The 13,564-nt window shown below is 58.3% G+C and overlaps 1 protein-coding gene across 11 annotated transcripts in view; it reads left to right on the forward strand.

Annotated features, from left to right (window-relative positions):
* CEP164 (centrosomal protein 164) overlaps positions 1-13,564 on the forward strand; it is a 67,959-nt gene that overhangs the window by 50,082 nt on the left and 4,313 nt on the right. For 10 of the 11 annotated variants that reach the window (XM_058686842.1, XM_058686848.1, XM_058686850.1 and 7 more), the window contains 14 exons: positions 2,285-2,485; positions 5,845-5,976; positions 6,058-6,274; positions 7,274-7,351; positions 7,595-7,726; positions 8,037-8,159; positions 9,158-9,301; positions 9,748-9,831; positions 9,958-10,026; positions 10,355-10,530; positions 10,908-11,034; positions 11,302-11,369; positions 11,823-12,030; positions 12,866-12,973. In XM_058686842.1, coding sequence (XP_058542825.1) covers positions 2,285-2,485; positions 5,845-5,976; positions 6,058-6,274; positions 7,274-7,351; positions 7,595-7,726; positions 8,037-8,159; positions 9,158-9,301; positions 9,748-9,831; positions 9,958-10,026; positions 10,355-10,530; positions 10,908-11,034; positions 11,302-11,369; positions 11,823-12,030; positions 12,866-12,973 — 1,867 coding nt within the window. The remainder of the gene's footprint in view (positions 1-2,284; positions 2,486-5,844; positions 5,977-6,057; positions 6,275-7,273; positions 7,352-7,594; positions 7,727-8,036; positions 8,160-9,157; positions 9,302-9,747; positions 9,832-9,957; positions 10,027-10,354; positions 10,531-10,907; positions 11,035-11,301; positions 11,370-11,822; positions 12,031-12,865; positions 12,974-13,564) is intronic. The other variant, XM_058686846.1, reaches the window with a different exon arrangement.

Genomic DNA, 13,564 nt, shown 5'->3' on the forward strand with positions numbered 1-13,564 from the left:
GAATCCGTCACCTTTCACAGATGTTGTCAAGCCACTCAGGAGGAGTTAGGGGCAGAGGGCGGGCCAGCAAGCGCTGTGAGGCCAGAAGGCCTGGGTCTGGGACACAGGGATTGCCTCCCCTTGGTGATCCCGGCGTCTTTCCTGAGGTGCTTGTAGAAAGGGGGCCCGGCGGGGGGGGGGGGGGGTGAATGAATGAAAACCCCTGGGTCGAGCACGAGAGGGGACAGGATCTCTTCGCGGTTGTAGTGGTGGCGCAGCCATTTCCGAATGTCCTGGGTGCCACAGCCTCCCTCCTCCCCACCGCCTGCCCTCCTTGCTTCTTCTCTTTCTTGTCTCGTAATGATTTGGTGGCCGGCCTGAGGTGATTATGCCCGCACAGAGCCTCCCTCTTGGCCACCGACTGTCGGAAACTGGGTCTCACTGATGCTGACACCCGAGGAGCGGCCTAGAAATCAGACCTGCCTCTTCCTCTGGAGGCTTCATCTTCCCGGTTGTCTCCTCAATCATTCAGGGCATCGTTGACTGCCTTGGACCTAAGCTGGGCGTTTGGGATCGTAGAGCTTTAAAACGGGGACACAGAGAAGAGGCCCGCGTGCCAGGTGTGCAGGCGTGCTCGCCGGGGCGTGTGGCTCGGGCACGTGCTGCCACGCCGTCTGAGGCCCCATCTTTCCACAGCATCTGTCCCTGGGGCTCCACATAGCTCCGCAGCCCACAGGGGAGAGAGACATTAAAAGGTACCGTCTCAGGGAGAAAAGATGTTTTCAGCCAAGGCTGGAAATGAGTTGGAGGGTTGATGAGGCGGAGAGCTGGTGGGGGGAGGTCCTTTCCGAGAGCAGGACTCTCAGAGGAGGTGGCGGCCGCATCTCTCACATCTGCATCGGTTGGGCTATGTCAGGGGGTCTGGAGGAGAGCCGGGAACTGGAAGGGGGGCCGAGGCGGCGTTGAGAGCAGAAGACTACGACTCAAGGCCATTTCCAGGCTGAGTTATGATTTTAGGAAAGGGGGAAGGGAAGAGCTTTTTGGTATTTCAGAGACGTCAGTAGCCTTTTATGTCTTCCTTCTCTCTCTGGTCTCGAGGGGCTGAAATGGAATTTCAAAGCCCGTGTTTTCTTCTGCTGTTCTAATCTGATCCCGCCTGCTGCCTTCCATCTGCCGCAGCGAGGGGAAAGGGGGTCCTGCGTCCCCAGTCAGGGGCCGGTTCCCCTCTGCAGCCCCTGCCCCACTGCTCCCCAGTGGACCGTGTCCACGCGCTGCTGAGGCTGACGGGGCCAGCGTGCCTGGCCTGCCGCCTGTGCACCATCAGGGCGAGTGGTGGGTGGTGGTTGTGAGGTGAGACCAGTCAGGTTGAGGGAGCTGGGGCTGCAAACTCGCACTGGCCTTTAGGAAGAAGCTGCTCTGGGGTGTGCAGTACTTTGACCCCTTGATGCTTTCATGGCCTTGAATGTTCTTGGGTTTCTCTCTGGGCATTTCCTTCAAGAACCAGAATACAAGCAATATAGCAACCTTCATATAGACATCTTTTTAACCTTTATTCCTCATCTCACCACCCACCTTGTGCATCCACGTCGGCTCTGAATTTCTGTTACCCGTTTCCAAATATTGAGTTAACTCCAAGCAGATGCAAACGTGGCATCATCAAGGAGATTGGAGCGTGGCATTCTTGGTGCACTCTTCCTACACTCTTTGGCTTAGGGAGCAGTCTCCTGCCTGGCTGTTTAGGCAGTGTGGGAGGAGATTTCCTGTTCCTGGACCTCCACGGACTGTTGGGGCGGTCTCAGGGCTAGGAGACATGCTGCAGCTTCTCTTGCTGGCTCATGAGCATTGGCCTGTGTTCAGTTTGGGAGGCAGAGAGTAGCCTCTGGGGGTGTCCCAAGGTGCTGGCGTGAGCCTCAAGTGGCAGGCAGAGCCCTAGTCGGGAGACAGAAATGGCCATGAACCGTCCTGGGGAAGAACCCACTGGGGACAGAGCTTCAGTCTTTCCCTATTGCTGTCAGCCCTTGAGCCACATCTTCAGGTTTGTACTTCGGGCTACAACCTACCAGGTCCACTGAGAGCCTAGTATGGGCCGCCCTTCTTCCTGGACCACCACAGTGAGGCTTGCCCTGTGAACAAATACTGCCTGGATCCTTGAGGGGGTAGCCTTCCTGCCTGCCCTTGTGTGAGCTGATTTGCCTATGTGATTCCTGACCCTGGGCCCTCCCTCCATTAGGATTGCGAGTGTGCTGTTCTGTGTGTGTAAAAGGTGGGATAGTAAAGCTAGTGAGTGTTGTTCTACCCTTGGCAGGCGAGCTACGGAGCCTGCAACTCCCCCAAAGCAGGCTTCCCTGAGGGCCATGGAGGAGGCCGTGGCCCACGACCTGGAGCAAGACCAGAGGCGGCTTCTGGAATCGAAACGAGAGAAGATTCAGCAGCTCCGGGAGAAGCTGTGGCAGGAGGAGGAAGAGGAGGTCCTCCAGCTTCACCAGCAGAAAGAGAAGTCTCTCAGGTCCTGTCCCTCCCCTTACGCAAGCTGCCTGGGTCTCGCGGTGACATGGGGAGGAAGGGACGCCCTCCTCCCACCCCGGACACTCACGGCCCCAGCAACACTCCTCCTTGGTGGCCTCTGTGGAGGAATGGGCTTCCTGGTTCCTCTCTTTGGGAGGGAGTTGGGAGGCGTGATAACAGCGGGACCAGCTGACAGTTTTTGGGAGATTACACGGGTCCACGTGCCTCATAGCTGCTAATTGGTTTCGTCCTGAGAGTGGGTCCCATGAGGTGTTGCTAGCAACCCTATCATGTTAAAGGATCTACCAGACGGATGAAGAAACTGAGGCACAGAATGGTTATTTAACTTGTCCAAGGTATCGAAGTTGATAAGCAGAGCCGGGGGCGCCTGGGCGGCTCAGTCAGTTGAGCATCCGACCCTTGATTTCTGCTCAGGTCACGATCCCAGCGTCGTGGGATTGAGCCACATGTCGGGCTCCATGCTGAACGTGGAGCCTGCTTAGGATTGTTTCTCTCCCTCTGCCCCTTTCCCCCGTTCATGCTGTCTCTCTCAAGTAAATAAGAAAATAAATTTAAAAAATGCAGCAGAGCCAGAAGAACCCAGGCACTTTGTCCCTGGGGCCCATTCTTGGTAGTCATTGCCCTCTCTCGGTAGTCAGGGCCCTGTTAGGACCCAGCGAGATTGGTAGGGACCACACAATATGGTGTGAGGTGCTATTTCCCAGGACCCAGAAGTTTCATTTGGGTTCCTACTCTTTGTGGTGTTGGCTGGGAGGCCCTCAACAAGCAAGACACTTAAGGCTGGGCCGGGCCTGTGTGGATGAGATCGTGTGTATACTTCATAAATAAGCTGGAGGTTACTTTCATAAGAAAAGGCTGTCCAGGGCTGGCACAGCGGCTTCAGAGTCACCAGGTCCCTGGTGGTCCTTTAATCTCTCTGCACTTGAGTGCTGGTTACTCTCAGGGCCTCTTCCAGTCCTGCTGAATCCCCAGCCATTGTGTCTGTGCTGCCAGCAGGGAGAATAGGGATAGAGTACGAAACTGGTAACTTCTAGCTCATTCGGTCCCTTTTAAGGCTCTTTCTTGGAAACTTCACCTAATAACTTCTGCTTATTCTTGTAAGGAGTTTTCCTGGAAATTTTACTCAATAATTTCCACTCACATCTCATTGGTTACTTCTGGCTGCAAAGGAAGCTGAGAAATGTCATCCTTTAGCTGGGCCTCTTTACCTGATGGAATAAAATCAGGGCCCCTTTAGGAAGGGAGCATGGGAGAAGGGCCCCCGACAAGGTGATCAGCAATCTGCCATAGGCCCAGGAGGGGACAGGTACTACAAAAAGGTGTTAACAGACTCTGCACTTACTCAACCATGTAACTGAAGGCTAAATCTTTTCCTCTTGGACAGAACATCCCAAAGTGGTAGACTTATTTTTATAGCATACATAGCAAAGAGTGTAGAAAATGCTTATGCTCAGAGAAACTAATAGAAAACCAACACCCAGCCACCCAGAGGGTTGGGGACAACCCTCTCATTAGCCCAACACAGGACCTGCTGACCCAGGTCCTTCTATCACCCCTCATGTGTCCCCTGCCAGGCAGCATCCTCCTCTTCCAGCCAAATGAAAATTAGGGCAGGAGCCTGCCCAAACAGGGTAAGACTTAGCTGATGTTGACAGGCAGAGCCTTGGATGAAATCCTGGCTGTGTTTCCCTGCCAGCCGTCTAAGCTTCTCCTCTCTTCCTGGCCACCCTGGGCCTGGCTGACTGTGCTTTCCGTCCCTCGCCAAACCCCCAGCTCCAGAGGGGCGTCCGAGAGCCCTCTCAGGTCGTGGTGAAGACTCCACATGCCAAAAGCATCTGACTCAGGGCCCGAAACACAGTAGTTGCTCAGTAAATGGCAGCTCTTGATTTTCAGTTGAAATCAGTGATGGCCATGGCCTCCACGAAGTGATTCTTCTGTAGGCAGCGCCTTGTCGGACTCGCTACGAAATAGTTGATTGCGAGAACGCGGTTTCTGCTCACGCATGAGCCTTTCTGAGGGGTGGGGCCGCCTCTGCTGGGAAACTTCAGTTGGTATAAATTTCTGGAAGCCATAGCTGACCTTGTAGCAAATACTTCTTGAATGAGAAGGCAGGCAGGAAGACAGGCAGTCTGACCCTTAGTTTCTTTAGTCATAAAATGAAGAGATTGAATTTAGTTGTGAGATGAAGAGAGACAGTCATAAAATGAAGGCCTTCACCTGCCAAGACCCTTCCGGCTCTAACATTCTGTGGTGCTACGTGTGAAATGGAGCCATGGGACAGAGAGAAAGGGTTTCTGGGGGGATCTAGAAGGGAGGATTTTTATTTAACTCAAATTTTCTATCAGGATGGAAGACAGCAGTGGTGTAGATAACTTGAAATTGAAGATGACCTTGGGAATTCACTAGGAAGCTTTTCTAAGAAATTGTCTTCTGAATCGTATTTCTCTTAGGCTTGAATTCCCTGAGTGCGCAGCACACAGCCCCTGGTCATGTGGGGGCTGCGTGGGCAGGGGCATGTCTGCCTGGGATGAAATGCTTACTGTCGTTTGTCTGTAAATAAGGCATCCCTCATGGGTCATCGGCACTTGCTTCTGAGTTTGGGGCTGGGCGATGCTGTTCAAATTTGACAGACACGTATGGAGCACCTGCTTCATGTTAGCTACTGTTGTTCAACACCTCGGATATAACCAAGTGGAAGACCTGATTCTGCCTGGAACGGCTCCCAGACTTGTCAGGAAAGCAGACCTACAAAAGATGAATTGTGATGCGTGGGATAAGGAAGGTCTTTCATATACAGGGCGATGGGAACAGAAAGGCTAGTCGATGAACTTGGAAAGGCTTCTCGGAGAGGAGGGAGCCGGGCGTTGAGTGGCAAATATGGGTTTGTCAGGTAGAAGAGGGGATTCTGGGGAGAGGCGCCCACATGAACAAAGGCCCGGAGGCGAGGAGGATCGTGGTGGGGTTGAGAGGCGGTGTCTCCTCTGATGTGGCTGCAACAGTGGATCGGGGGCAGTGAGGGGATGTGGCCCCGGAGCCGGGCTGGGGTCAGACTGCGTCTGTCCTGGAGCGAATGCTGCGCCGAGGTGCATTTACAGGCGAGGGGGAACCTCTGGCAGAAATCCTGTACTGGGATCAAGCAGCCTGTCCCTCTGCTTGCTGCAGCAGAGAGTGGATAGAGTTCACGGCCCCCTCTTTATATGGGATGTATTACAGGGAGGCAGCAGGACCCAGATTTAGGAAACTTCGCAGGCAAGCTGCAGGCTTGTGGAGGCCGGGAGTCAGGGCTGATGACTAGAAGAGCGGTTCCTCCAACAAACTTGCCTTTCTTTTCCTTCGCAGTTCCCTGAAGGCGCAGCTGCGGAAAGCCACCGAGGAAGAGGAGACTCGGATGAGAGAGGAGGAAAGCCGGAGGCTGTCCCAGCTCCTGGCCCAGGTGCAGTCCCATGTGGAAGCAGATGAGAGCCAGATCAGGTGAGGGTGCGCCGTGAGCCTCCTGCCCCACGTGGTGCCCCCCGAGTGCCCGGGCCTGGCCCATTCCGTCTGTCTGTGCAGGGCCGAGCAGGAGGCTTCCCTGCAGAGGCTGAGAGAAGAGTCGGAGTCTCTCCAGAAGGCCGAGAGGGCCAGCTTGGAGCAGAGGAACAGACAGATGCTGGAGCAGCTCAAGGAAGAGATGGAGGCCTCAGAGGAGAGAGAGCGGGCTTCCCTGAAGGCCGAGAAGGAGAGGGCTCTGCAGCAGCTCAGGGAACAGCTGCAGGGCGAGAGGAAAGAAGTGAGCCGGCGGCGTGGGGCTCCCGTCTGACGTGCCCCGGCGCTGCCCGGGGAGGGGCTGGGCGCCAGGCTGGGCGTATGGGGTGGGGGACTGGGCTGGGCACAGAGGAGGTGTCCACACAGCCGGCACGGGAGGCGGTAGACGGCAGGTGGGCTGTCCGGGACCCTTGTGGACCCGGCCGTCTCGGGGCAGGTGCTAGCCCGGGTCTGCCTGGCGCAGGAGAGGAAAGAGCGGGTATCCAGGGCTCCATCTGGGGCCAGCAGTAGCCGGGCGCTGTCAGTCACAGTGAAGAAGCTTGAGGGGAAATGGCCCCTGGATTTGGGCAGATTTCATGACCGAAAGAACCCGGGCCAGACCAGAGGTTCTGAGACAAAGGGGCCCTGTCCCCAAGGGGCAGCCGTGATGAACTTGCATCTCTCCTTAGCGAAGTTGGCACGTGTAGAGGAGGATTTTCTCCTTTGCCCTTACTCCCTGGGCCTCCAATCCTCTGTCTCCTGAGGGTCCGTCTCTAGATGGAGGTGGAAGTAGGGCACAGCCAGGCCACGTCGACCTTCTTTCTTTGGGTGATGGTGAGCTTCAGCTCTTAGACCAGGAGCAGCCACACAAGGTGGGGGAGGATGTCACTGTACTGTCCTCTGGGTGCTCAGGCAGCTAGTGCTGGACCTCCAGCCCTCACCGCCTTGGGCCCTTGTTCACAGGCACAAGTGTCACCTGTGTACCTGTGGCCTAGCCCAGGGGCTGGGGGATGGAAGCAGTGACCCGAGGCTTACCGAAATGTCCCTCCACTCTGGCCTTCATGTTCCTGTTCATTTGCTAGTTGCAGACTTTAGAGACTGTGTTATTTTGGGGCAGCAAAGCTGTGCCTGTGGTTCCCCTTGGCCCTTTGGCTTGACGGGAGTCAGGCACGGTTCTCCTGGCTATTCCTTCCTCCCTCCGGGGTGAGTGCCTAGTCCGTCTTCCCCGCCCTGCGTCCCTCACAGGCCCCTTGTTGCTCCTTAGGCAGTGGCAGCACTGGAGAGGGAGCACCGAGCTGAGCTGGAGCGGCTCTCTTCCTCGCTGGAGGCCAAGCACAGAGAGGTGAGAGGCAGCTGGCCTTGGCCTGCAAGGTGGAGTGGCCATCCTGGTCCCTGAGCGTGAGCCTCAGGGCCCCTTCACGAACTCCACCCCCTGCCTGTCGCTAGGGTGGGAGTCTCCCTCCGCCTGAACCCCCCCCCCCCCCCCCCCCCCCCGGGGGGCTGGCTGCTGGGCCCCTGGCAAGCAAGTCCCTGAAGTCGCTCTGCAGTGCTGAGTGTCATGTCCCCTGTGCTGGGACCTCCTCAGGTTGTCTCCAGCCTCCAGAAGAAGATGGAGGAGGCCCAGCAGAGGGAAGAGGCCCAGCTGCAGGAGAGCCTTGGTCGGGCAGAGCAGAGGGCTCATCAGAAGGCTCACCAAGTGTTCCAGTATGAGCAAGAGGTAAATGCTGGTCTGCTCCTTCGACCTCGTGTATCCCTGTCACGGGCACTCCATCCCGGCCCCAGGAGCCCTGCTTTGCCTTGGATGGCTCGGCTGGGGCTAGAACGTCTGGTTCCACTTTTGTGCCTCAGGTCCCTCGAGGCTGGGCACTTCCCCACCCCCGCACCCCCCGTACGCGAGTGGGGAAGGGGCGCGGGGGCGGGGCGTGTGCACGTCACGTGTCATGCGTGCGCGGAGGTCGTGTTTGTGTATACCACGTGCCGGCCCACCCTCGGGCCTGCGAGTTGCAACCCTGCTGCCTGCCCCGCAGCTCAGCGACCTCCTGCGAGAGAAGCGCCAGCAGGTGGAGAGGGAACACGAGAGGAAGATGGACAGGATGAAGGAGGAGCACCAGCAGGTGCTGGCTGAGGCCAGAGAGCAGTACGAAGCCGAGGTGAATTTCCCCGGCGCACATGCGCGGCGCGCGCCCTCACAGGCACCGCGCGTCCTCGGCAGCCGGAGGCTTGCGCCCTGCTGAGGTGGCGTCGCGGCCCCGTCCTGCCTGTTCGCCCCGCAGCGGGCTGGCTGCATCCCCTCCCGGAGGGGTAGCGGCTCACAGATTCGGAGCTCCTACCCCTGCCGGCGCTGGTCTCAGCCCCTTGATGTGTGCAGACTCACTTAGCACCCCCAGCACCCCCAAGGAGGTGGGGACTATTGTGACCTCCAGTTTAGAAGCGAGGAGACAGAAGGGTAAGCATCTTTCCCAAGTGCTCCAGGCCAATAAGTCAAGGAGCTAAGATTCAAGCCCGGCTGTCTGACTCCCGAGCCTTCAACTTTCGCTACCCCGCCGACACCAGGCCATCAGGGTTCATCGCAATCCCAGGACACTCTAAGAAGTAGACTAGCAAGAGCCAAATAATACTTAGATCTCTGCCCATCCTCAGCTTTCGCCCTTGGGTGAGAGAGTGGACCCAGCGGGCTCGGCTTGCTCACACTGGGGATGAGCAGGGGCCACAGGGCCTCTGCCCCAGGACTTTTAGCCACTACCCCACTGACCGGAACTCATATCCCAGCCCCTGTGTACAGTCTTTCCCACAGAGGAATGACCAGCCTGTGATAAAATGTAGTTGATTCCCTCCCCAGGCCAATTCTGACCTTGCTCAAGAGCAGTGGCCTCTCTTCCCTTAAGGAAGGAAGCTGCACATGGAGGGACAGCAGGAGAGGCAGACTCCCCGGATGGGGCGGGGGTCCTCCTAATGGCATCTGCGGCAGAGAGCGGTGCGGGCTTTCTGGGGGATGAGAGCGGTGTTCTCCTTGAACAGCCAACCCCAGGGAGCTGATGGGGTCCCTGACCTTGCTGACCCGAGGCTGTGGGGGCGGGGTGGGGCGGGGGGTGGGGGGGAGAGAGGGGACGCTGCGGTTTCCCTGCCCACAGCCTCACCTTCTGGGCAGGAGAGGAAGCAGCGGGCTGAACTCCTGGGACACCTGACCTGTGAGCTGGAGCGCCTTCGAAGGTCGCACGAGCGTGAACTGGAGGCCGTGAGGCAGACGCAGGATAGGCAGCTGGAGGACTTACGGCTGAGGCACCGGGAGCAGGTAGGGGCTCTGGGCTGCCACTGGGGACTGGGGAGGGTGAACCCACTCTGATACCTCTGTGCAGGAGGAGGAGTGCTGGAGGCAGGCATCTGTGGCAGCAGCGGATCTGAGCCTTGACAGCTTCTGGAGTGGGGGTCTCATGGTGATCCCCAAGCCAGGGCATGTTAGTGCCTTCGTCTTCCAGGCCAGGGCCCATCCCCAGGGTTAGAGGAGGTCAGCCCCCCTGGGGGCTTTGGGGTTGGCGCCTTTGCCTCTCCTTGCCCCCCGTGGGAAGAAACAAGGTGTGGCACTTTCCCGGGAGTCTGCAAGGGCAAATGGGAGGAGGCCCGAGCCCAGCTTGGAGGGCGTGCTATGGACTCTGGCTCTGGGACTCCCTCCTTCACCCCCAGCTAATGCCTTGCACTCTTTCTACACTTACATCTTTCACTCCGCCTATTTCTGTGCAGGAAAGGAAACTCCAACATTTAGAGGTGGAACTGGAAACCAGAACCAAAGATGTCAAGGCCCGATTGGCTCAGCTGGACATCCAGGTGAGAGAGCAGGAGTTGAGGACAGGATCTCCAGGTGCCCTTGACCGTGGAGTCATAGCTCCCATAGGAGAGCATGGGTCCTCCTGCCCCTTAGACCAAGGGTCCCATGTCCTTCCCTCCCCACAGGAGGAGACTGCCCGAGTGGAGAGGCAGCAGCTCCTTGAAGTGCAGAGGCAGGTGGCGCTGGAGAGCGAGGTGTGTCCACCTGTCTTGTCCTCCCTCCTCTCTCCCCATTCCCTTCTCTCCCTCTTGCCCCACATCCCACCTTGTGCTCACCTGATCTGTCCAGGTCATTAGGGTCCCCAACTATGTTGGCAGCATCCCGCAGATAGCCCGGCCGTGTGGGGTCCTGAGCCGACCCGAGGGGTGGGGCTGTGGAGGGCGGACGGAGCCTGCACGGCTCCTGACAGTGGGCACAGTGACCACCCTCTCCCCACCGCGCTCCTCGGGTTTCCCTGTCCTCTTGCTCCCTGCCTTTGCCCCACGTGGCTCTAGGCGCTTCTAGCTTTTCTTCTGCCCCCAGGAAGCCACGGCCAACCATCATCACCTGGAGGAGGCAAAGAAGGAGCACACCCATCTGTTGGAGACAAACCAACAGCTCCGAAGAATTCTCGATGAGCTTCGGGCCCACAAGTTGGAGCTAGAGTCCCAGGTGGATGTGCTGCAGACCCAGAGGCGGCGGCTGCAGAAACAAGTCAGGTGGGGTGGGCACCCTGCACCTGGCCACTCCTGCTGCCTCTTGCCTGCCCTCTGATGCTCCTGGGCCCTGTCTGCTCAGTTGAGCGGCAGGGGTGGAGCCTGGCAGAGGGGCTTTTGCTGCATTTTGTAGGGAGTGGGGGCTCAGAGGCTGTGAACAGCTGTTGTGGGGGGGGGTGGTGGCGGTCCCTGGTTCTACTGGTCATGGCCCAGCCGTGCCTCAGGGGCTTTGATGGAAGTGAAGGGATGGAGACGGTCCTGCTGTCTCCCTGAGAGGGGGGCTTGACGCCCACACTAGCAGTCCTGACAGTGTGCCACCTATCCTGTTCCATCATGGGAGCCTGCCTCTCCCCCACCCCCAATCCCCTTTCCCATCCCAGCGACCTGGAGGCCGAAACTCAGAGGAAGCAGGAGGTGTTGAATGAGCTGGCAGCTAAGGAGAGCAATGCCTCCTCACGTGTTGAGCCAGATCTCCACCTTGAGGACCTGAGGAAATCCCTTGGGACAGTGAGTTCTCTGTGCCTTGCAAGGGACAGGGTGGCCGGGCTGGGGCTCCAGGAGGGCGTCTGGCTCCGCTCTATATGCAACCTCGGCCTCCGGGCCTTATTGTTCCCAGTCCCCCATCCCCGTCTGCCCGATGGTAACTGTAAGCGGGCAGCGCGCAGAAGCTGGCTGAGCCATTTCTGTGTTCGGGCCCTTGGGAGGGGCTCGGGGGTCCCTTGAGCTGGCAGTGTGTCTAATATTCAGTGGGTCTTTTCTACTGTGTGTCCTTAGAACCAGACCAAAGAGGTATCCTCTTCCCTCCCCCAGAGCAAGGAGGAGACCGACTTATCCTTGGACAGGTGAGTCCTGATAGCCTTTACTTTGGGTCCAGTATTTGCTGAAGGGGTGCCTTCACAGATCTGGGGCTAACTGAAATGAGGTGGCTGTGGTCACCGGTGGGGCTTGGGTCCAGGGACCAAGGGAATCCCTTTGGCCAGCCCAGAAGGTGCCCTTGGGACCATCGATACCGCCTGCTGGCATCTGCTGCTTTCTGGTTGAGGGTCAGGCTGATGGGAGTGTCTGGCCATCTGTCTGGAGGCCCCCGGCCCCCTCCCTTTCAGAGACAGGGCAGGACGACTCTGCAGCATGCTGCACACTGTAGGTATCTATTGGCGGTATCCACTCACTGCCCAGCCCGGCGTAGTCTGTGCTCCCCTCGAGCCTCTGCTGGGGAAGTGGTCTAGTGACCCACAGCAGGGGGTTCTCGGAGCGTTCGCTTCCCTCTCCAACCCCTCTGCCCTGGCCTCCCACAGCGTCCGACACTACCTCTCTGCCGAGGGGCTAGCCCTCCGCAGTGCCAAGGAGTTCCTGGTGCGGCAGACGCGCTCCATGCGGAGGCGGCAGACGGCTCTGAAAGCCGCCCAGCAGCACTGGCGCCAGGAGCTGGCCGGCGCTCAGGAAGCCGCCCAAGATCCACCGGGCACCAAGGCCCTGGAAGACGTGCGCAAGGACTTGGAGGAGGTCAGGAGCTTCGAGGGGACCCTGCCAGTCCTTGGGGGGGGGGGGGGAGGGGCTGGCGGGGGTGCTGGGGGACGCGGGGCAACATCCACCTTTGGTGATTCTGGGGACTCCACGACAGTGGCCACGCAGGCCCTGGGGTCACCGGATGAGTCTTCTAGGGAGATGGGGCAGGTGATGCAGGTTGTCTGCACAACGATGAAAGCACCTTACGTTTGCATGTCGATATGCACGTGCAGAATGCTTTCTCCAGTGGCCGTTTGCTCTTCATGTGACCGTAGATGATGTGCAAAGTAGTGGTTACTCTCATTTTCTACATGAGAAGTACAAGTCAGGTTTTTAAAACTTCACAGCCAGTGCTTTGCTTGTCTATTCCATCACATTAAAGACTCGGTTCCTAAGTGAATCTTTGGAGCACCCTGGGCAGAAGACTGAATTGCTTCTCTGACGCCCTACTTTCCAATGAAAAGAGAGAAACTTCATTGTTAATCTGTGTTAGGATCACAGGTCTCTGGGCCATCAAGAGGGGTCTTGGCAGAAGCTCCCTGAGCGTCGTGTGGGTGCTCAGAGCTGGCGAGGGGCAGGCTTCCCGGGGCATCTGCATGCAGCCCCCGGCCCTGTCCTTGCTCTGCTCAGTGCTGATAGGGGAGTTGGAGCATGGCAGGGACCCCTCGAGAGTGTATCAGGTGCGGGCACAGCGCTAAGCACGTAACACGCACTGTCTCGTTTCATTCTCACGACCTTATGAAAACTAGTATTTCTCAGGTGAATTTGTAGGTGGGCCTCCCGCATCCGCGCGTAGCCCCATTTGCGTCCTCCCCCTTCTCTCTGGCTGCAGGAGACCCGGCACCTGGATGAGATGAAGTCGGCCATGCGGAAGGGCCACGACCTGCTGAAGAAGAAAGAGGAGAAGCTGAATCAGCTGGAGTCCTCTCTTCTGGAAGAGGTGCGGCCCCGTGGCCACGGCCCGCCTCCTGCCGTTCCTGGGATGTGGTTGGGTTCTTTGGTCTCTTGCTGCGGGGGTGCTGGGCCTTTGGGGCTCCCGAGCTGGTGAAAAGGGCAGCGGCTTCGACTTTGCATTTGTTGAACAGATCTGTGTGGGGCGGGGGGGGGGGGGGGGGGGTCCCGAGCAGACCCAGAGCCTCTTGCTGCAGGTTCTTGAGAGAGGGACTGGCCCCTCCCCTACCCTCCCCCTGCCATGGTTCCTGAGGAAAAGTGTGCCCCTCATGTTAGGAATGGATGTACTTAGTGGCCTGGTCGACTTTCCCCCCGGATGCCAGAGGTGTGGGTGAGGCAGGAGGGAAGCCTGGGTGAACAGACCCTGTAGGGGGAGTTTGCCAGGGAGAAGGGGCTGTGGTCCCAGCTGCCTGCGTTTCAGGCCGTTGTGACCTTTTAGCCTCCACCTCCCTCCCCCTGTGATGCAAGACAGCCTGTGCCGTGTGCTTCTCCCAGAACCTGGGGTCCCAGAGAGCCCCCAAACCTCAACACGTCGCAAGAGCGGTGGGCAGAACGCACAGGGCAGGGGTCAGCACTAACT

This window comes from Neofelis nebulosa, chromosome 10 (assembly GCF_028018385.1).
Source record: "Neofelis nebulosa isolate mNeoNeb1 chromosome 10, mNeoNeb1.pri, whole genome shotgun sequence".
NCBI lineage: Eukaryota > Metazoa > Chordata > Mammalia > Carnivora > Felidae > Neofelis > Neofelis nebulosa.